The following is a 22,328-nucleotide window of genomic DNA, read 5'->3' as shown; positions in this document are numbered from 1 at the left end:
TAAAACAATATATTAATAAACAAAAATAATAATTGTTAAACTCAAACAATAAACAAAATGTTTAAAGAAAAAAAAAACATGATGCTAACATAAAATCTAACCAAGAATAAATAAAAAAAAAGAAATTAAATAAACAAAAAATTATTAAAAATCAAAATCATACTTTAGGGTCATGAGTAAATAAAAGGCATGCTTCTAATAAAATTTTAAATAATAAAAAAAAAAACAAATAAAGAAAAGTCCCCCTTAAGACCAAATCTAGGCCCAAAAATCATCTCCACCAGTTTCAAGCTAAACCAAAAATAAATAAATAACTTTGACACATATACAAAAACACAATATTCCATAACAAATACTAAAGAGAAACATCAAAATTGTTTTATTTCTATTTCTCTCCCCCCCAACTTTATCAAAAATTCCCCAAAAAACTAAAAATCCCACAAAACAAAAACCAACCAAACAATTTGTACAAATCAACACTTTACAGGAAAGAACAAGTAGCGATACAAACTTTAGGTAGTGGTCCCTCATCGACTGTGCGTAGCCTAATCAATGGAAATAATGAACGCAATTATTATAGTACTTTAACCACACCAAGGTCGCTCTTGAATCTTAATGACCCCGATGAATATATATACGAAACGGAATATGTAGATGATCCGGATTATTATTACAATGATAAACTGCATACACCGGCACCAACTTTAACAACATATAAGCCTAAAGTTAAGGCAACATTGAATAAAAATAATAATAATAATAATGATGACTACAATATAATTGGTACAAAATTACAAAGTTCTCAGAATACGAAACCAAAGAATAGAATAAATACAAGACCAGAAATTATTTTATCAACTGCATTGCCAACGGTCAGAACCACAAGACCAGCAACGACGCCGGCTACATCAACAAGTACTAGTACATCCACCACTACCACTACTACAACCACCACTACAACAACACCCAAACCTTCAACCACAAAATTAAGTAAAACTACTAGTCCTCCAATCACCACAACCAAATCAAGGTATTTTTTTTCTCTCTACTCTCTTCTCTCTTTCACTCCTCTCTACTATTTTTACCACCCAAAACACCAACTGGTTCATAATTTGGATTATAATATTCAAAATCATCTTTATTTTTAGTAAAAAAAATCTAATAGAGCTTTAAAACTAAAAAAAAATATATACTTATTTGGCTTTTAATGTTCTTGAATGTTATGAAATTATTGAAAAAAAATCCTTAAATTCATTAGGTTTTTCTTCTATAGTACTCTATATTCTATCTATCTATCCATCCATCTGTATCTGTAGATTTGATTGGCTTGAATCATAGTAAAACTTACATTTACCTACACAATTACACACTCCAAACATCCACCAATTACACTTTTATCATAGACACGATCACATACAACAGAATGTCCCAGTAAACATGGAGGAGATCTATTTGAAAATAGTCCTGTTTTAAGACATACTCATTAATAATGAATGCGAGGAATGTTATATTATATTTGCATGTTTATCATTCTTGTTAAAAATCTGTATTTTATATATATTTTTTTGGATATCATATTGGAAAGCATGTAATAGGTATAAGCATGCGTTTAAGGAGATAGGCTTAGGTGTTCTTTTGTCGAGAGTTTAATGAAACCATAATGAAAATGTTGTTGAAATAATTCATACATTTAGAAATGTTTATTGTAAACATATTGGCTCACCAAATGTGCTCATTGAATGAGAACCTCAAGAAATATCGAATCCATGTTAAGTTATACAAACAACAGTTTTCTCTGGGTCAATTTAAAAATAGAATTTCGTTATTCTTATTGGATGTAAAATCTTACATTTTTTCCTTTTTGTTGATTTTACCGGGTTTCGCCAACATTCTTGTTGTTAACATTTGAATGGTCGTTTGCTATTGGCCCCTTATGAATATTAGTGCCGACTAGGGTTCTATAACAATCGAACAATCGACTTTTTCCTGAAAAAAGTCGAACAATCGATTATGTTATCCCAAAGTCGAATAGGCGATAAAAGTCGACTTTTTAGATTGTAAAAAAAATATTTAATTTTACCATTATATTAAAACTATTGCAGTTTGGTACACTTGCATTTTTTGTAATGTTTTTTACCATGTATTTTTACAAGAAACGGTAAAAAGTTGAAAAAAGTCGAAAATAGTTGGAAAGTCGACTTTTCATAAATTACCAAAAGTCGAAAGTTTGAAAAGTCGACTTTTTAAAAAACTGAAAAGGTCGAAAAGTCGACTTTTTGTTTCAGCTATAGAACCCTAGTGCCGACCACTAACACAAATTCAAACAAATAAAATTTCTTTCAATATTATTCGAATGCGGCAATTCGGCCCCAGAAATCACAACACGGTGAGAATAGGCCTATTATTGACTACAGCTTTCATAAAAGATCTACTCTCGAAAGTAACTTTAAAGCTTACAAATCATTTGTACTTCAATTCCTGCTATTTTTTATATAAATATGTTTTAAAAAATCTTCATAATTTTTCTTTATGGTTTCATTACTAAAACATAAGAACTGCTAAATAGAAACTAAGCCCCTTACCATTTCGTAAACCAGAAACCCTGAGACTTCCTTATTGCATGAACAGTCTACAACCAAACCTTAGCATGTCCCTCAAACATAATTGAATATAAGAAAATCAGACTAAAAATCTTGACATTTTATATGTGAATATCTAAATGTTGCATGTTTTATGTTTTAAGCATGCATGAGCATGATCTAAATAAGTGTTGCCATCTCTAACCCCATCCCAAGTATGCATGCCTTTTTTTGGGTTCCAAGTAAACAAGCGAAAGAAAAAAATCTTTTTTTTACAGCAAAAGCGTTAAACAGTCAGTGAGAACCCAAGGATACAATAGCAATAGAAAAACTATTAAGAAAACATTTATTTGTTAAATTAAAACCTTAAGAAACATTTTTTTAAACTAAAACAAACTTCTTTTTTTTTCTTTTTTTTTAATAAAATAAAAATCAATCATGACCACTGTGACCTTTCCTAATCATATGAACTGATCTCTTTTAATGTGTTGTCTTTTTTACTATTTAACCTTTGTGTTTCCACCACTTTCTCTCTCTCTCTCACACACTCTATTTCTGTCTTTCTCTCTGTGTGCATTATAACTTAGTAGTTTTTATCATAAAACCCCACTGTCTTACAATAACCATGACCATAATCAGCATCAAGTAGAGTCTTTAGATTATCATTACAACTCTCAGGAGGATGATAATGAGCAAATTATATTTAATATTGGCAAATTAAGAAATCATAGCAACAATATTAATACAAATAATAACAATAGAAATGCACAACAACAACAAAAACCACCACCACTGCAATTGATTAATTCTAAATCATCAACAACAACAACATTACTATTACCAACATCAACAACAACTACAATCACTTCACTTGTACAAGAACAACAACCTCTACAAGAATTTCTACCTTTAATTAAGGCCAATAAAACTGAAAAGTTTTTACTAACTCTATTAACGGATAATGTGGATTTCTCCAACAGATCCAAACAAACGCATGCCAATAAAAAATTACTACAACAACAACCAGAACAACTACAACAACAAAAGTCACAAGTACCACAAAAACATTTCAGACCAGAACCCACCAACACACAATTCCAGACAACAACAACTCCCCCTACTACTACTACCACCACAAATCCAACTCCATCAAAGTCTCCCACCTTTAATCCCATCACATACAAGCCCCATTTGCCTAAACATACCCCTCAAACGGTTGTTATCGAACCAGAAATTTCCACGGCCAGAGTAACTGTACAAACACATCCACACTCTAGACAGGTGCTAGCATCCAAAAGTACTCGAACTCACAAGGATGCCAATTTACAGAGTCTAGAGGATGTTGAGACAGTGTTTGATGAGAGCCAAAATGTTCAAGTACAAAGTGCTGAGCCACCAAAAAGTCGCAATTCCGGTACTCATTATAAATCAAATCCCCACGATAGAGGTGCTTATGCCTCTGAAAACTATGCTACAAGCCCGCGCGGCAATTTAGTACGTTCGCAAACCGATAAGTCGGTAAGTGAATTTAAATCGAAAAGTTACGATATTTATGGTGGCCTTAAAAGCAATGAATTCACAGAGGATAAGAAATCTAAATCAAATTTCAAAGATGTTAAAACTCAGATCAAAAATTATGTAATCTCAGATGTGGCACCACAAAGTTTTAAAGCGGTCTCCACGGAAACCTATGCCAGAGGTAAATTTGAATCTGAAGAAGAGGCCGAGGTATTGAATGGTGCAAGCTCCTCAACTACCCTAAGATATCCGGGAACGTTTAGAACCTCAACTGAAGCCAAGCCATTCGAGTATAGTCTGCAAACGGGTAGTAATGGTTTTACATTGAGAGCCCAACAATTGCCGCACATAGAAGAGACCTCGAGGCCATTATATGAAAGAAGACCAGCCATACAATACTTTAGTATACCTTCCAGCAGTTCAACGACAGACAAGACCACCACACCCACAACAACTACGAGTTCTACAACAACCACCACCACAGAAGCTCCTACCACAAAATTAAGCACCACTAGCTCTACAACTAGCACCACCACAGAAAAGCCAATATTTAGACCTCATACTGAAGTAGTTTATGTAGAAACATATTACGATGATGATATACAGCCAACTACATATGCTCCTCCTTTAAGAACTTGGCGCAATGGCAGACCCACTATACAAACTATACCACCAACATCTTCAAGCACTTTCAGTCCTAGAGTACAAACTTTCTACGATTATAGTTATAGAATACCAACAGAGTCTAATAAATTGCAATCGGTGGCTAAAGAATATTTGCCCAGAACAACAACAACCACCACTTCAACAACTACCACCACAACACCCAGAACTACAACCACTACTACATCCACAACGCCCAGAACTACAACGACAACCTCCACCACAACACCTAGAACTACAACTACTGCCTCTACTACCACTACTACTGAGAGACCCCTACAAACATTTACCGCAAGATCTGCGGTTTTCAAAGATAGCTTACAAAAAAGTACCACATCTTCCAGTCAACGATTTGTGTCCCCATTTAAAAGTTTAGAAAATCTCCTGCAAAAGGAAGAGAGATCATCATTTTCTTCGGCGAGATCCACCGTAAAACCAAAATATTACACCAGTACACAACATCCATTTTTGCAGACAACCAGCAAACCCTTAAGAAGCTACTTTATAATAACTTCCCCACCGAAAAATATCAATGAGACCTTAATTGCCACAATGGCAACAAATACACGGAATTTCAGTATAAGTGATGTAGTAATTGGAAATGTAAGGAATAGCAACAATAAGCCTAGTTTAAGCAGCACAACAACATCAACCACAACCAGCACTACGACGACCACAAAAGCTCCCACCACCGAAAGTACAACACCCACAACTATGTCCACAATTTTGAATACCTCTTCTTTAAGAGTGCACGGCTATAATCGTAATGAAGTTTCAGAAAAGCCTAGACCAAGAGGAAGATCAAGGTATACAGCTGCCACAGCCACCAATTTATTGGAAAGAGATGAACCCACTACTTATGCACCAAAGCAACGTTTCAAGCCGGTTCTAGAAGAAATTACTACTACAGCTCCGGCACCTCAGCTGCAAGGCAGACGTAAGATACAAAGAGCACGCATATCTGCGTTACAAAATCAAAGAACTCCTACCATAAATTCCATTAAACCTAGGGAAAATTATCATAGCTTCAAACAGGAGCTTAAAAAGCATTATGAAAACGAAGCTTTAGAACAACATCCCAGAGCCGAAGCTTTAGTAGCCTCGCCGGTGCTTAATAACCAAGATAACAATATTGAAAGCATAAAATCCACAGAGACTACGGAAAAAGAACAAGCCGATGGAATAACAGATAGACCCTTGAAATACTACTACTCCAACAAATACAGACAACAAACAGGAGAACATACTTTGGCAGAAAGCCTACAGAATGCTGGCTATATAACATCTTCCACAAAGCCGGGAAATGCTAAATTCAAAGCTTCCTCGGTACTCGAACAATTGCAGTTATTCTTGGCCGGTGTTGATAGTGATGAAAACGAATCATCCTCACCGCAATTTGTCAATGACTTTTCGGAACCCGAAATCAAGGCAGCCGTACAAGAAATCAAAAATCTATATGCTGCCACCGGACAAAGACCTTCATGGACTACGACTACCACCACGACCCTTAGACCTACCACTACAGCCAAACCCCCTACCACTGCCTATAGCACTAGCACGGCATTACAAACAACTAATTTGAATTCCATACATTACACAAGCACACACTCCACCACACCCACCACTACAACAACAACACCAACAATAAAAACAACAGCTACAGCCAAAGCCACCAACAACTCTAGTACAACACAGAAATATCAAATTAGTTTCACTTCACCGACAAGCACCACAACCACGCCTAAATACTTTCCCAAATTTCCATCCTCAACCTATAGTTATTTAACTTCCTCGTCTTCCTCCTCAACTACAACAACTACAACATCAACTACTACTACTACAACAACAACAACACCGCAACCACCACCACCATCACCTCCTGCTTATGCCTACTCCAGTCAAACAAACAAACATTCAACAGCGGGAGCAGCATCTTCATCCTCGGTTAATTTGCCACCAGCTCGTGCCTCAAGAGTAAATAGTGCTCTTAAATCATCAATAGCTGCTGCAGCAGCTGCTACAGCCTCCCCCTCCTCTTCCTCCTCGCTCAATGGTAACAATAATAATGCTGGACCTAATTCCTCCTCAGCGGCAGCGGGCAGATCAAATAATAAATTCTCTTTGGGTTCTACGGTTAAATGTTCTGATACTACGTCAAATGCTAAATGCAATGAAATTCCTACGAGGTATTAATATTCAAGCAATTTTACATAAAAAATCATTTTTGTTTTTTTTTTTTCAACAAACAAAAAACTCCTTTTGTTCTACCACTTTAAGAAATTAAAAAAAAATATATTTTCACTGGCTTTAAAAAAATAAACTGAATAATAAGGGTTCTAAAGATCACTTGGGATATAAGGATGGATAGATTTAAATTGGAATTATTTATGGCATTGTCTTAAATATTCTGATACATTTGTAACTATATAACTGGATGAATGCTCACATATTTCCTACATAATATTATTTTTCCTGGACGAAATATATTCCTTTTTCCTGGCATATTTCTTAACGAAATATATTTCAAATACCTGATATCTTATTAGACCAAGTATATTTCAGTAACTTGACTTAATTTCTGACTGAAATATTTGCTCAATTCCTGACATTGTTTAAATATTTTCACCAGAAAGTATATGCAGAAATTCCTGAGCATTTCCAAGTCGAAATATTTTACCTAGTCCTGATATCATTTTTACAAAATATAGCCAGATTCTAAAAAAATTTCCAAAGATACGTCATAATTTTATTCCATATTTGTATCTTTCTATTCCATATCCATAACGTGATCTAGAACCAAAATGCACTTTTTTCTGTTGGGACTTTCAATAAGAAATCAAAAATCTTTACTACTAAAACTCAAAATTTAGCTACAAAAAAATATTAAAGCAAATTCACAATAAATATTTGTCTCTCTTATTAACTCCAACTTTAAAAACTACATTTAAATTAAAGTTTAAAGCAAAACTTTAGCATAATATTTTTAGTATTTTTTCACGTTGTACGCTGAGTAATATTTTAGAGATTTGTTTTTTTCACCAAAATTTACAAAAAATTAAAAAAAAATAAATAAATTTAGTTTGGCAATAAAAAAAATCAGGTGGTGGTCAAATTCGTTCTTTTTTAATAAACCAACCATTATTTTATTTGTTAAACCTACATAAATATAATTTTTAGAATTGAATTTTTATTTGAAATTTCGCACATACATTTTTTAATCAAAAATGTGAGAACCGAAAAAGTTCCTTTTTTAGTAAATGCACCCCTTAATTAGCTTTTGTTTTTCTTATTAATTGTTACTTGCACTTTTGTTAATGAAAGAGTATATTTGATTTGAAATAATGCAAGAAATAATACACTTAATTTATTTATAAACTTTTTTATATGATTTAATAATATTATAGGGTAATTTTATAGATGTTTTAAATCTTGAAGCTTTAAACAACATTTTCGATATATTAAAGTACGATCTGGATTGAGAATGGCCTGGAAATGTTGATCTTCAACATAATAATATCGAAATGTAAATTGATGGTTCCATCGTCCCCTTGGAAAAATACTTAAAATTTACCTCTATATAACTTCCATATCTGCGTAAAAACTCTTTCCCTTGATCCATCTTTTAAATTTGGGAATCAACAATTGAGAAAGTAATTGCTGTTGTATGATGTATTATCACAGTGATTCAACAATTTAACACACTTCAAATCAGCTTTGCCACTCATCAAATAATTTTCCAACCGTATTCCAAATATTTGAGTAATGCTATCTATATTTAATCGATTTCGAAATTTATAGCAAATTCACAATTTAGTAAGATTTGCTAAAAACAATCGTAATAAACCTACCAAACTAGCAAAAACTAGAAATTTGTACCCAATTGATCCAAAAAAAGCAACTCTGACAGTTCTTGTTCTCACACCTACCTCTGCTCAAGCATTAAACAAAACCATTTAGTATGGCTTGATATTTTATACAAAGTTGAGTAGCCTCTTCATGTTTGATAATACTGCACTCACATTTCTCTGAGTGCCGTATTATTCTCAGACTTATCCATGCACATATTACGATTGTGAGTAGATATAGGATTAATTTCTTAGATTAGAACGATACCTGACAAATACATACAACCTTATTTATGTGCATGTTAGACTGATCCGCTCTTTGAGAATCTACAAATCCAACAAACGAGAAATAAAGCCCAAATTATTCATTAAACATTTCTATCGGTATCTTGCTTTGACGAATGGTCAGGAGCAATGTTAGATCAGCAGTTCTGAGTGGCTGTCCCGAACTAATGATTTTACCTATATCGCTTATCGTGTTCTAGGTAGAAGTCAATTGACCTTACATAGATTACAAAGACTGAACTCCCGCATACAGAAGGACAATACTAAGATGAAGTACAAACAAAGTTTAAAGTGACTACACCGTAGATTACTTAGAGACACGAAAGTGACAATTCAGTCCACACTAAAAGTAACCAATTGAACAGCTGGGAATAAAGCGGGTGTGGCAAAAGTTAACAAACACTTCATTCTAAACACTTTTTAACAGGTACTGCATAATGTGGCCGAGCGATGTGATGATGGAATATTATAGTTTCATGTCTGACCGCATATTCTGGGAGTTTTTCTATCTATGCTCGCTTTAAACGAATCAGTTGCGTTCGGTACAGGTTCCTACTTGTGATGGTCTGGCCAGATTTCAGCAGCTCATAATAGATATGACCCTTTTGTTCTTACCAAATATAGAGAATTACCTTAACAGCATGGATTTTTGGCTTTGGTGTCATTTCGGCCGGGCAGACCGGGCTTCACATACGATCTCTTACGCTTCCGGTTATCGTAATAGATCCATTTTCCATCGCAAGAATTATTTTCTTTTATAACATAATTTCGGACATGCAAAATCGCCTTTCAAGGTCTCTCGGCTTCAATTCACATGGTACCTAATCATGCTGCTCACAAACGTTTTGAAATTGCTTCTTGAATAGCTCTCAATGATTTTACAAGCTCTTGAAGAGTTTGACAATAATCTTAATGGAGTAATGCCTCCAACTGTTGGTCTTAAAAATTTTTTGGCTGGCCTGGGCGATCTTTGTCTTCCGTGTCAAAATAAACACTTCTGAAACGCACAAACAATCTCTCGCACGCCTCTCTCAACCGATGGAACACACTCACCATAAGCTGCGGTGAGCAATCGGTGTGCTTCAGAGGCACTTTTTTCAAATTAAAGAATTAAAGCAAAACTTCCCGTAATGACGATTCGTTGGTACAAAATTCGACATTTTCAAAAGATATGTAATCTATTATAAATCCCGCATTTTTTAGTCTCACATCCAATACAAATTTAAGAACATGTTGCTAGGAAACTTTACTACCATGAATTCATTTCTAAGTCAAAGAAATTTATGAACATTTAGAAAGAAAATTTCAAAATGTTCGCCAGACGTCTTAGATTGAATTTAAAAATCAAAGACTTTTCCATACTACAAACAACTTATTATATTTGTTCCCTTTTAATTTGTCTTAGTCTGGGGGTTTTTGTGAAATTCGATTCCAACGAAAACATTTTCGAAATTCAATATATAAAGCATAGAAATTCGAATGAGTTTCTTTTACAAACAAGTTCAAAAATAATCCCCCAATCTTTATATAGGCGTGGTTTGAAAAATCAGCAGACATATGATATTCAGGAAGTAAACTAAACTTTAAATCAAATATTAAATAATTATATATATGAAATGTCATTAAAATCATTTAGTTTTTTTCGAATGTTTAATTAAGAGAACTTTAGCTGACAAAACTCGAGAAGTAGAAGTACATTATTCATTGCCTCACATGTTTAAATTCAATACAAGACTTTTAAAATATAATTCCATTTAAAACATCAAAAGTATATTTAATGCATTAGATTTAAAATAAATTAACTTCAAAGACGTACATATGTAGTTCATGCATCTATAATAGAATTCATAACAATAACATAATACATTTAGATACAAAATCCTAGAAAAATAAATATAATATAAAGCTAAATATTGTGAATTGATGTAATAATTTGCATTATAGAAGATTAATACCATGTCCTTTGGTAGAGTTTATCAATCATCGTTTGAAGCCACCAAAATCAAACCTCTCTAAAATTAACTTAGCGTACACATGGAACACTACATTCTGAAACTTTTGAAAAATCTTTCTCGAGCTAGGCAAGTCTTTTATAAATAACAAAGAGAAGAATACTCTGCGCACTTAATCGAAACTAACAGCAGCGTTAATAAATTCAAAATCAACTCTAGTAAAACAATAATTTACCTGACCCCCCAACTCTCTTATTACGAATATTAAACGTCGAACTCCCATAAATATATATATTTGAAATCACCCACATTACCCTAGAAAATCCAAACATTTATCCAAATTATCCAAACACCTTAAACTTTTTCAGAAAATAAACGAAAACATCCTACATTATCTATTTATTTGCAGTTTCCAAACTTTTTTTACAGAAAAAACTATATACACTACCCACATATTTAAAAAAAGAAAATAAGAAATATTAAACATTACTGTAAAAATTGTACAAATCAAACAAATTCATCTACCACCAATCTCTCTTACTTTTTTGGTTCTCACTGTATTTATAACATGCATTATTTGAAAAAATTATAATCACTATTTTGGAGGAAGTCATCACTGTAGATAGTTAATGTTATTTTAGATTTTTTTGTATTTTTGGTGCTTTTGTTAATATTTTATTGTTTGGTATTTTGTAAATTATTTTATCTATTTATTATTTGTTACTAACCTGTTTTGTTAAATTTATTTATTTAAGTGTCGTTTTGTTTTGTTTCTTCATGACTGAAAGTGTTATGCTGCCTTGTTTCTAAAATCTTGTCTTTTTCTTTTTTTCTCTAACTTCTATTATTCCTGTTTGTTTTTTTTTTTTGTTTTTACTAAATTTTGCTATACAAAATTATATAAAATTGAAAATAATTAGAATCAATTCGAATAGCAACAGGAATCGCGGCAACTCAGCTTATCAAGGGGATCGTGATGCGGCACCAGTAACCAGCAATCGTGGAACACATCCACCGTAAGTTTTTATTGAATTTTAAAAATTTATTTAGAGTATAGTTTCATGACAGTAAAACAAAAATTTTGAAATACATTGATTCACTTTATTCAAATTTGCATTATTATCTTCAAAATTTTATTAGAAACGTCTGTAATTTGTGCTTTAATAGACTCATTCATTTGATCATAATGTTTGATGTATTTTGTTCATTAGAATCAATATTTTTCTGTAATTTTAAATCAGTGATAGCCACAGAACTTGTCACATTTGTTAAAGTATTGTAATGTTGCATAAAACGATTAGCAATCCCCATTTAATTTCCATTTTTATACAATAATTTTAACGAGTTTCACTTGAAATCGTATTGTAAACATCTGAACTTTCGACGGCGATCGGCTCTTAGAGGCTATGAGTGCCGACCACTGTCTTAAAACAGTAACGACGTTATGAATGTATTGGAGTTTTTGTTTATACTGAAACAGGAATGGATACTATTTGATATTCAATAGAAAATCCTGTGTATAACAGTATTTTCTATAGAAAATCTTGTGTATAACAGTATTTTCTATAGAAAATCTTGTGTATAACAGTATTTTCTATAGAAAATCTTGTGTATAACAGTATTTTCTATAGAAAATCTTGTGTATAACAGTATTTTCTATAGAAAATCTTGTGTATAACAGTATTTTCTATAGAAAATCTTGTGTATAACAGTATTTTCTATAGAAAATCTTGTGTATAACAGTATTTTCTATAGAAAATCTTGTGTATAACAGTATTTTCTATAGAAAATCTTGTGTATAACAGTATTTTCTATAGAAAATCTTGTGTATAACAGTATTTTCTATAGAAAATCTTGTGTATAACAGTATTTTCTATAGAAAATCTTGTGTATAACAGTATTTTCTATAGAAAATCTTGTGGATAACAGTATTTTCTATACAAAATCTTGTCTATAACACTATTTTCTATAGAAAATCTTGTCTATAACACTATTTTCTATAGAAAATCTTGTCTATAACACTATTTTCTATAGAAAATCTTGTCTATAACACTATTTTCTATAGAAAATCTTGTCTATAACACTATTTTCTATAGAAAATCTTGTCTATAACACTATTTTCTATAGAAAATCTTGTGTACAACACTATTTTCTATAGAAAATCTTGTGTATAACACTATTTTCTATAGAAAATCTTGTGTATAACAGTATTTTCTACAGAAAATCTTGTGTATAACACTATTTTCTATAGAAAATCTTGTGTATAACACTATTTTCTATAGAAAATCTTGTGTATAACACTATTTTCTATAGAAAATCTTGTGTATAACACTATTTTCTACAGAAAATATTCAGTATAATAGCCATATCCATAGATAATCTTGTGTATAACAATATTTTCTATAGATGATCATTAGAACACTATTTTCTATAAAATATCTTCAGTACACAAAATTTTTCTATAGAAAATCATCAGAATCACACTTTTTTCTATAGAAATCTCCAGTATAACAGTATTTTCTTTAAAGACTACGCTAATAATTTCTTGAAATTCGATTGAGTTCGTCCTTTTAGAACATTTGAGTGGCAGCCACTGGTTTAAACATAAAATGTTATAAACTGTTAATTCCAGAAATTACAATTTTTAGTAAAACCCCATAACTTACATAAAATATTTTCCATTTTTCAGACGTACTCGTCCCACATTGAAACCTTCCGGTACTATTGTCAGCAAGGCTCAAGAATTCGTTGATATTTATAAAAATCCACCCACCCGGCCAGATCCTCTATATCCACAACCTCAACCTGATAAAACCGCCGCCAAATGCCGTAAAGATGTGTGTCTATTGCCCGATTGTTATTGTGGTGGCAGGGATATACCCGGTAAGTTTAAATCTTATACACAATTAAATACTATAAAATCGTTTAAAAAATTGTAAGTCTCTGAAAAATTACTATGATTTTATGCATTTAAACCAATATACATATTTTATAACAACAATAACTATTTAGGAGATTTAAAATTGGAAGAAGTTCCTCAAATAGTATTGATAACATTTGATGATGCTGTTAGTACACTAAATATTGATTACTATGATGAAATATTTAACAATGAAACACGTAAAAATCCCAATGGTTGTCCCATCAGAGGCACATTTTATGTGTCACATGAATGGACCGATTATGGTATGGTCCAAGATTTATATGCGGATGGCCATGAAATGGCTTCACATACCGTATCGTAAGTTGTAAAAAATAAATGTTAAATCTATAAACCATCAAGCATCATAACATCAAATCCAAAAAACCTGTTATAAACTAAAAGAAAACAAAATTTTTAATTTATTTTTTTAAATAATTTTTTGGTGAATTTTATTTATGATTTTTTTTCTTGTTTTCTTTTTATTTTCATGTGCTTTTTCATCAATTACCATTACCCCCTCTCAACCCAAAAACCTATTTCTGTGTGCTTAACCTCATAATTAAACCATATTTGTAAAAAATATCATTAATATCATTTTGCCCAAACCCCCCATATTGTTTGGTCATGTGTTGCCCTTTTGGTTTGTTGCCCCTCCCTAAAAAAAAACCACAGCTGATCTACCGGTGGAACAAGTTCCTCAAATTGTTTTGATTACCTTTGATGATTCGGTCAATGACTTGAATAAACAATTGTATATTGATTTATTCGAAAAGGGTCGTGTTAATCCTAATGGTTGTCCCATCACGGCCACTTTTTATGTCTCCCACGAATGGACCGATTATAGTCAAGTACAGAATTTGTATTCGGATGGTCATGAAATGGCTTCACATACTGTATCGTAAGTATTCGTTTTTTGTTCGTATTGTGTGACCTTTGTATGTAGTTTTTATGTTTGAAATTTAAAGCACCCACCACCTACACTTTTATTGAAAAAAAAAAAAACTGCACGAGTAGTAAACAGAAAATAACTAAATATTAACAAATTTTAACTTTTTCAAAACAACACAATATACAAATTTTAGGATTAATTTGATTTTAAAGTGAATACTTCCGTATTATTTGGCATAAAAAACCGAAAATTTTCGTGTTCGAATTGAGTTACGAAGTAACCTTCTGTATAAAAGTAGAAAATACTTCCCAGTAGGCTTTGACGATTTATATAAGACATGTCTTATATCAAACACAATTGATGACAAGATGAGCGACAATGTCTAGAATGTTGACAAAAAGTTGAGCGACATTAACTTGAATGTGGTCTTTTGTAAACATATAGCCGAACTTTTCATTTTTATTGTGTAAACGACAAACTAAACGACATTGTCACTTTTTTAGTCGTACACGATTTTCGCGACATTTGTTCGAAAAAGTCGTTGACGATTTGTTTAGGCTGTCCCTCATATGTCGTCGACGAATATACATTGTCGTTTACCTATCATTGATGATGTCTTGAAGATGTGTCCAACTTGGTTTTGTTATTGACCTGCAATACTTTAATTTGATATTGTTGGAAAGGTAATTAAATGTATAATACTCTGACATTACAAAACATTGCAATATCACGCTCTGAGATTAATATAGAGCGTCCGAAAAGTTAGTAAAGCTGGAAAGAAATGTATGATTTAGGAATAGCAAATCCCCCAATTCCCCAAAAGTTCACATTTGGTGCGGAGCTGTTAAAACAATAATACTAATAACTAGGAATGCATCACAATATCTAAAACTGTTAAGCGTTTGGTTCCAACTTATGGAATTTTTCAGTACTTCAAAATTTCGATAAAAAACAAGTTAACTTTGGTAAGAGCCTACACAGAGAAAACAGATTCGTGATAGCAACCGAATTTGTTGCCAATCAAATGATTCGGTTGCACACATAGAATTTTTCAGTTATAACAACAGAAAGTCAGTTGATAAAGAAGAATTTCAGTTGAGGCAATCAAACTTTGGTTACCCATTCCAAAATATTGTAGCCACAACTGTAAAATTCGGTCACTAAGATAGAGTCATTCGATTAGCAACAAATTCGGTTGCTATCACGAATCCGTTTTCTCTGTGTAGAAAAACTCTTATTAGATTTTATGAGGCTTTTTCTATTTGAAAGAAATCCCTGTTGAGATGCCTAAATAACTTACATACTTTATTGATACATACATAAATATATCCTCTATAGCCCTGGTTCGGTTGCTATTTCAATTCAGAAAAATCGGCCACAAATGGCTGAAATATATGCAAAATATCACGACTACCACGATGGATTGATGTTAGAAATTTCTAAGACCATTCCAACGACGGAAAAATACTTTTTAACCCGAATTTTTTATATGATTTTTTATTTATTAATTTAACTAATGTGAAAAATTTTAACAAAATCGGTCATAAATTGTGTCTGAAATTTTAAAACAATTTTGGCATTTTGAAATTTTAATTTTCAAATGGGTAAAACTTGAGATAAATAACATGGTTTTTATATTTTAAGAAAAAAATCTTTTAAATTGGATGAACCACAAGAAATTCACAAGTGTTTAAAAATTGTCCATGTCTGAGTTGTTTTTCTTTGAGACTATACAGCACTGCTCTTGAGGGCTTAAACTCGAATACTCCTCTGCTACACCTATGCGAAATTTCAAGTCAATCGGATCCACCAGTTAGGAATTACAGATTTAAATCCAAAATATTGAGATTCTGTTCCACTGTGCATGGGTGACTTCATAAATACCAACAGATTTCACAGACGCCGTGAAAAACCGCATGACTAGTTTAAACATTATTTAAACTAAGATTATCTTACACTGAATGAACAGCTTTATTTTGCATTTGTATTATAAATAAAATGTTTGCCTTTGATTTGATCAAGATTTATTATAAATCAAAATTAATTTAGTCTGTATATAAAACTTACACAATAATTTTTCTTAAGGTAAGTTAAACCCACAGATCACTTACACCTTAAACAAAAAAAAGGTTTGTAAAGATCCACAAAAAGATAACCCCAATAAACCTAAATAACATTAATAAAACTCGTTACTCTTTACTAAAAATTCACAGCACCAAATGCTTCACCACAAAACAATATGCACCAAAAATATCACAAAATTAACTTTTTAACCCAAATAAACAAAACTAAACTGTATTATTAATATATAACACAATTTCCTCTTCCCGTCTTGCAAACCACAAACAAAAAATCTCCCCAACTATAGGCATAGTTTCGGTGAACAATTCTCTCAAAAGAAATGGACCCGTGAAGTAGCTGGCCAACGTGAAATCTTGTCTGCCTATGGTGGTGTCAAGCTATCCGATGTCAGAGGCATGCGCGCTCCCTTCTTGTCAGTGGGTGGCAATAAAATGTACAAAATGTTATACGATTCCAACTTCACTTATGACTCATCTATGCCTGTCTATGAAAATCGTCCTCCCTCTTGGCCCTATACCTTGGATTATAAAATTTTCCATGACTGTATGATACCACCCTGTCCCACGAAGAGTTATCCGGGTGTGTGGCAAGTACCAATGGTTATGTGGCAAGATTTGAATGGTGGCCGTTGTTCTATGGGTGATGCTTGTTCTAATCCTTCGGAATCGGAAGGAGTAACGAAAATGATAATGAAGAATTTCGAAAGACATTATACGACAAACAGGTAAGGAATTGTAGAGATTTAACTTAGATAATTATGAAAATATTTATTATTTGGTGTTTTATTGTTTTAGAGCTCCTTTTGGTTTGTTCTATCATGCTGCTTGGTTTACTCAGCCTCATCATAAAGAAGGTTTTATTAAATTCTTGGATGCTATTAATGCCATGCCTGATGTTTGGATTGTTACCAATTGGCAAGCACTACAATGGGTTAGAGATCCTACGCCCATTTCCAGAATGAATACATTCCAACCTTTCCAATGTGATTATTCGGTGAGTAACTCGATTGAACAGTTTATTGATTAATTAATTCCCTCAATTATTTTCACATCTCTCTTGATAATTTTTCATTATATTTTTAACCGACATTTCCCATTTCTTTTCAGGATCGTCCCAAACGTTGCAACAATCCTAAAGTATGTAATCTTTGGCATAAATCTGGCGTCCGTTACATGAAGACCTGTCAACCCTGTCCTGATATTTACCCATGGACCGGCAAGACTGGCATACGATCATCACGTATCGACAACGACATTGAAGATTCAGCGTAAATGACACATGAATGATTTCCGCAAAAAAAAGTAACAATTTTAGAAATAAATTTTGAAAAACTTTATATGGCACAAAATATTTAGATATTCAAAATTCTATTCTTAAAATAAAAACATTCACTCGTTTTTCAAATAAATTTAAAATCATAAAAAAAATTAAGCACAAATTATAAAGTTTCTAAGCAAAAGGCAAACAATTTACGATTTATATATAAAGTAATTAATAATTTAGTTAAGGAATTTTTTTGTATAGGAAAATTTTCAATTTAAACTAAAAATTATTGAAATTTCGCAAAATCATTGTTAAAAGAATTTATTTATTTTTTTGCATTTCGGTGTTTTTTTATAATTTAGTTCTACTTTTTTTTGTTTGTTAAACCAAATTATTTATTCAAAATTTTGTTTATTTTTTTTATTCGTATTAATTTTATAAATAAGTTTTAGTTGTTTAATATAAATAATAGAGAATTTAAAAGAAAACAAAAAAACTTATTTAATAATTAACTCATTTGTTTTCTTTGTAAAAAGCATAAACATTAATATGGCCACATTTAAGCGCAATATTAGTATTAATTAATATTTTGTTTAATCGTTTAAACCCTACAAAATCATATTAGTTTTATTAAACAAAATTGCAAATGTTTCTCTTGTAAAATATTGTAAAAATTTATGTTTCATCTTCTATCATTTTTCTTATATATATATATAAAGTGTATTATAATTATAAACAAAAACAATCTACATATATAAATAAATTTTAATTATAAGTCGTCATAAAACATAGTATAGAATATGTGATAAAGAAAACTGTTTTAAGATATTAAACGAAAAACAATCATTAAACTAAAATCCTAAACGAGAAAATACGCCCTAAACATTTTTTCACTCATCATAGACAAAACAAAATCAAAAAAATACTCATCCATTAATGAAAATGTGTATGTAGCCTTCTACTTTTTATCTTTATCTTATTCATAAGATTTTTATTTACAATTATGTTTGCATTATTTATCATTTTATGTAATTTTAAAGTTGCTTTTTTTCTTAAATAAATTTTTCATATTTAACCATAATATTTTTGTTCGATTGTATAGTTTTTTTTAAAAAAAAAAATAATTTTAATTCATTTTTTTTCTGTGGTACTTTTTCACAGAAAAAGTACCAACAAATTTTTATTTATAAAAATGTTTGGTAAAAGCTTGTATACAATTTAACAGCATTTACTTTAGGTTTCTTTAAAGTACTTTTGTACAAATTTTCAAAATTTTAACTTCATTTACTTTTGGTACTTTTTAATAAAATCGTACATTTGTCACTTTTGTACTATTGGTGTATTAATCAATTCTAAAAATACCTAAATGTACCAACTTATTAATGTTCAATAATACTTATAATACTTCTTTTCATTTACCTTATAATAAAGCGGCATTTAAATAAACATGTTTAAAAATTTAAGACCTATTACGCCTGGAAAATCTGCACTACTTTCTCAAGAAGTTCTACAACGTTTGCACATAGCCAGTACTCAATCTAGTTTGACCTTAAGAATAAGTTTCTACACCCAGAGAAAAAATATAGTTGTACATGTTTACCATAACCATTTTATCATTATTACAGTGTAATTATTTATATAATTGCGGTAATCATAATATGTATAAGTTATCATTATGATTGTAGTAAATAAATGTATGTTTATGGCAATCATGTTAATAACGGTTTTAGATCTAGTTGTCTCACACAATATTGTCCCACTTTGAAAAAGTTTCGTGAAACAGTTCAGGAACTTTTATTATTGCGTTAATTCTGTTGCATATTTTTTTTATTTGCCGTTGGTGAGTTGAAAGCCCCTTATTTGAAACGATTATAGTAACATTTCTTTAAACAGAAATTTTAGCTTGAAATTGTTCCAAAACTTGTTAAAATAGAAGAACTACAACATTGTACAAATCATGGCCGGTGAACTAGTTCTGTCCCTTTTCTTTTTAACCGCTCTAGAACTGATCTTGTCACACAAGATTTACAATTTCGTGAAACTGTTAAGGAACTTTTATTATTATCATTAATTCTATTGCAGAATAACCCTAAGTGAAATTTGTTACAATTGCTCAAAATGTATGCGTTCCAAAACTTGTTAAAATAGAAGTACTAATACATTGTACAAATCATGGCCGGTGAACTAGTTCTGCCCCTTTCTTCACAAGATTTAGCCACTCATTTCGTGAAGTAGTTAAAGAATATTAATTATTTCTTTAATTATATTGCAGAATAATCCCAAGTGAAATTTGTTACAATTGATCAAAACGTATTCGTTCCAAAGCTTGTGAAAATACACGCAGAGAAAAAATATAATTGGGCATGGTTACTGTAACCATTTAAATAGTGTTACAAGATTTTTAACAATATTATAGTCACATTAACTATTTACATGATTGTGGTAACCATAATATGGTTAATTTATGATTCACATGATTGTATCATATGAATGGTTGTCACAAACATATATTTGTTTACTGTAACCATATATATGGTTGATACAATCATGTGAATCATAAATTAACCATATTATGGTTACCAGAATCATGTAAATGGTTACTGTGACTATAATATAGTTAAAAAAATTGTAACAATATTGAAATGGTTACAGTAACCATGCCCAACTATATTTTTTCTCTGCGTGTAGAAGTACTACAACAATGTACAATTCATGGCCGGTGAACTAGTTATATCCCCTTTCTTTATAACCGCTCTAGAACTGGTCTTGTCACACAAGATTTAGCCACTAATTTCTTGAAGCAGTTAAGGAACATTTATTATTTATTGCAGAATAAGACTGTGGGAAATTTGCTTAACACGTACTCAGCCTATTTATTTATAAAACTAGAAGAACTACAAGAAGATATGAATCATGACCGGTGAAAAGAGATCACATCTTAAAGAAATTAAATATATGAATAGTTTTGGAACAACAACTAGGACCAGTATTATAGTAAACAACTTCATTAATATTAAATCAAACTATTGATCCCGTCCTAAGCCCCTCTCTAGGAATGTTAATAAATAATAACCAAAAATAATGCGCTCTGAATAGATCAATATTTGAATTCTTTCAGCGCTCGTTACATTCGATGTAAAAAGATTTGATTGTCGCACTCCAGATGACTCTGTATCGCTCACCAGTCACAGTAAACGTGTTACCAAAGACGCTCTCGAAAAATACAACCCAATGATACTTTCGGCATGGCTTTAACTTTAAGAGGATGTAATAATTCGTCATAAATCATATGTGGATTCCCAGAGCCCCACAAGATAACATTTTGTTTGTTTACGTATCCGTTCAGATGAAAATGCAAAACTATGACGAGGCGCGCATATGATAAATTTCCACCAAATAATGTCTCTAATAACGAGTTCTTGAAATAGTTGCTACAACTAGTAATTTTAAAACAATTTCTAAAACTATTCTGAGGACAGAATCTGTAAATTTTACTTTTTACACGGTAATATTTTTATTTTTGAACCAATTTACCAATTTGGAGTAGTCGTTCTTCTTGCTCTCCTGAATATTCGCTTTAATTATTGGGAAAGAAATTCTGATGGTAATAAAAACATCCGAACACCCATTTTTCCGAAAGGCTTCAACAAATTTGCAACAATAAACAGGTTCCAGCTGACATTTAACGAAACGTTTCAAAAAGTTAGGGAGTTGAATTTGTATAAACTTTTTCAGAAATTGTTGTCCTTTATTAATCTCCCAATATCTGGTCTGAATACGAATGAAACATACACGGAAATGACGCTATGCGCTGTTAGTCCTTGTGAGCCTACAAGCTGCTTCTCATGCAGCTGCTTATGCTGCGAATATTCATTTGGTGATGTTGTCCTTTTTATGTTTTCTAAATACGAATGAACCAAACACGATATTGGCGCGATTATCTCTTGAAAGATCACAACTTTATCAACAAGAGAAATCATATATACCTCACCGTACAGCGATAAAAGAGCTATGGATTTGAGTTTTGCACGCAAAAATACTTATAATTCCAATATACATAGCTTAATTGGCAGAATCTCTACCTGAAAAACACTGCAGTGATCTACAGTCTATTTGATATGCTTATCTTCGTCTATTTGATATACATATCTTCGTATCCGACACAGTCGTGAAACTTAAACCAACTTTATTTAAATTTACGTCTCCCATCTTAACCTTAATCCCACTCCCACAAGTGAGTCCTTATTTATATGTCATCTAATATTTCAACTGAACAATGATAGGTTTCCATATAGAGTCTAGGTAAAAATGAATAACATAAACTTTTGT

At 31.5% G+C, this 22,328-nt stretch overlaps 2 protein-coding genes across 2 annotated transcripts in view; both read left to right on the top strand.

Moving 5' to 3' along the window:
* LOC135951528 (uncharacterized) overlaps positions 1 to 18,179 on the top strand; it is a 224,011-nt gene extending 205,832 nt beyond the window's left edge. The window contains exons 6-11 of the mRNA XM_065501193.1: positions 11,763 to 11,858; positions 13,532 to 13,725; positions 14,438 to 14,663; positions 17,023 to 17,460; positions 17,531 to 17,729; positions 17,843 to 18,179. Of these exons, the coding sequence (XP_065357265.1) occupies positions 11,763 to 11,858; positions 13,532 to 13,725; positions 14,438 to 14,663; positions 17,023 to 17,460; positions 17,531 to 17,729; positions 17,843 to 18,007 (1,318 nt within the window). The 3' untranslated portion in view covers positions 18,008 to 18,179. The remainder of the gene's footprint in view (positions 1 to 11,762; positions 11,859 to 13,531; positions 13,726 to 14,437; positions 14,664 to 17,022; positions 17,461 to 17,530; positions 17,730 to 17,842) is intronic.
* On the top strand, positions 79 to 6,953 carry LOC135952547 (mucin-2-like). Its single transcript, XM_065502549.1, has 3 exons — positions 79 to 83; positions 488 to 1,030; positions 3,167 to 6,953. The coding sequence occupies exons 1-3, from the start codon at positions 79 to 81 to the stop codon at positions 6,951 to 6,953; spliced, it is 4,335 nt and encodes a 1,444-aa protein (XP_065358621.1).
* Positions 18,180 to 22,328: the final 4,149 nt, after the last annotated feature.

This window comes from Calliphora vicina, chromosome 2 (assembly GCF_958450345.1).
Source record: "Calliphora vicina chromosome 2, idCalVici1.1, whole genome shotgun sequence".
NCBI classification, from domain to species: Eukaryota; Metazoa; Arthropoda; class Insecta; order Diptera; family Calliphoridae; genus Calliphora; species Calliphora vicina.
This window is presented reverse-complemented; position numbering and strand designations above follow the sequence as displayed.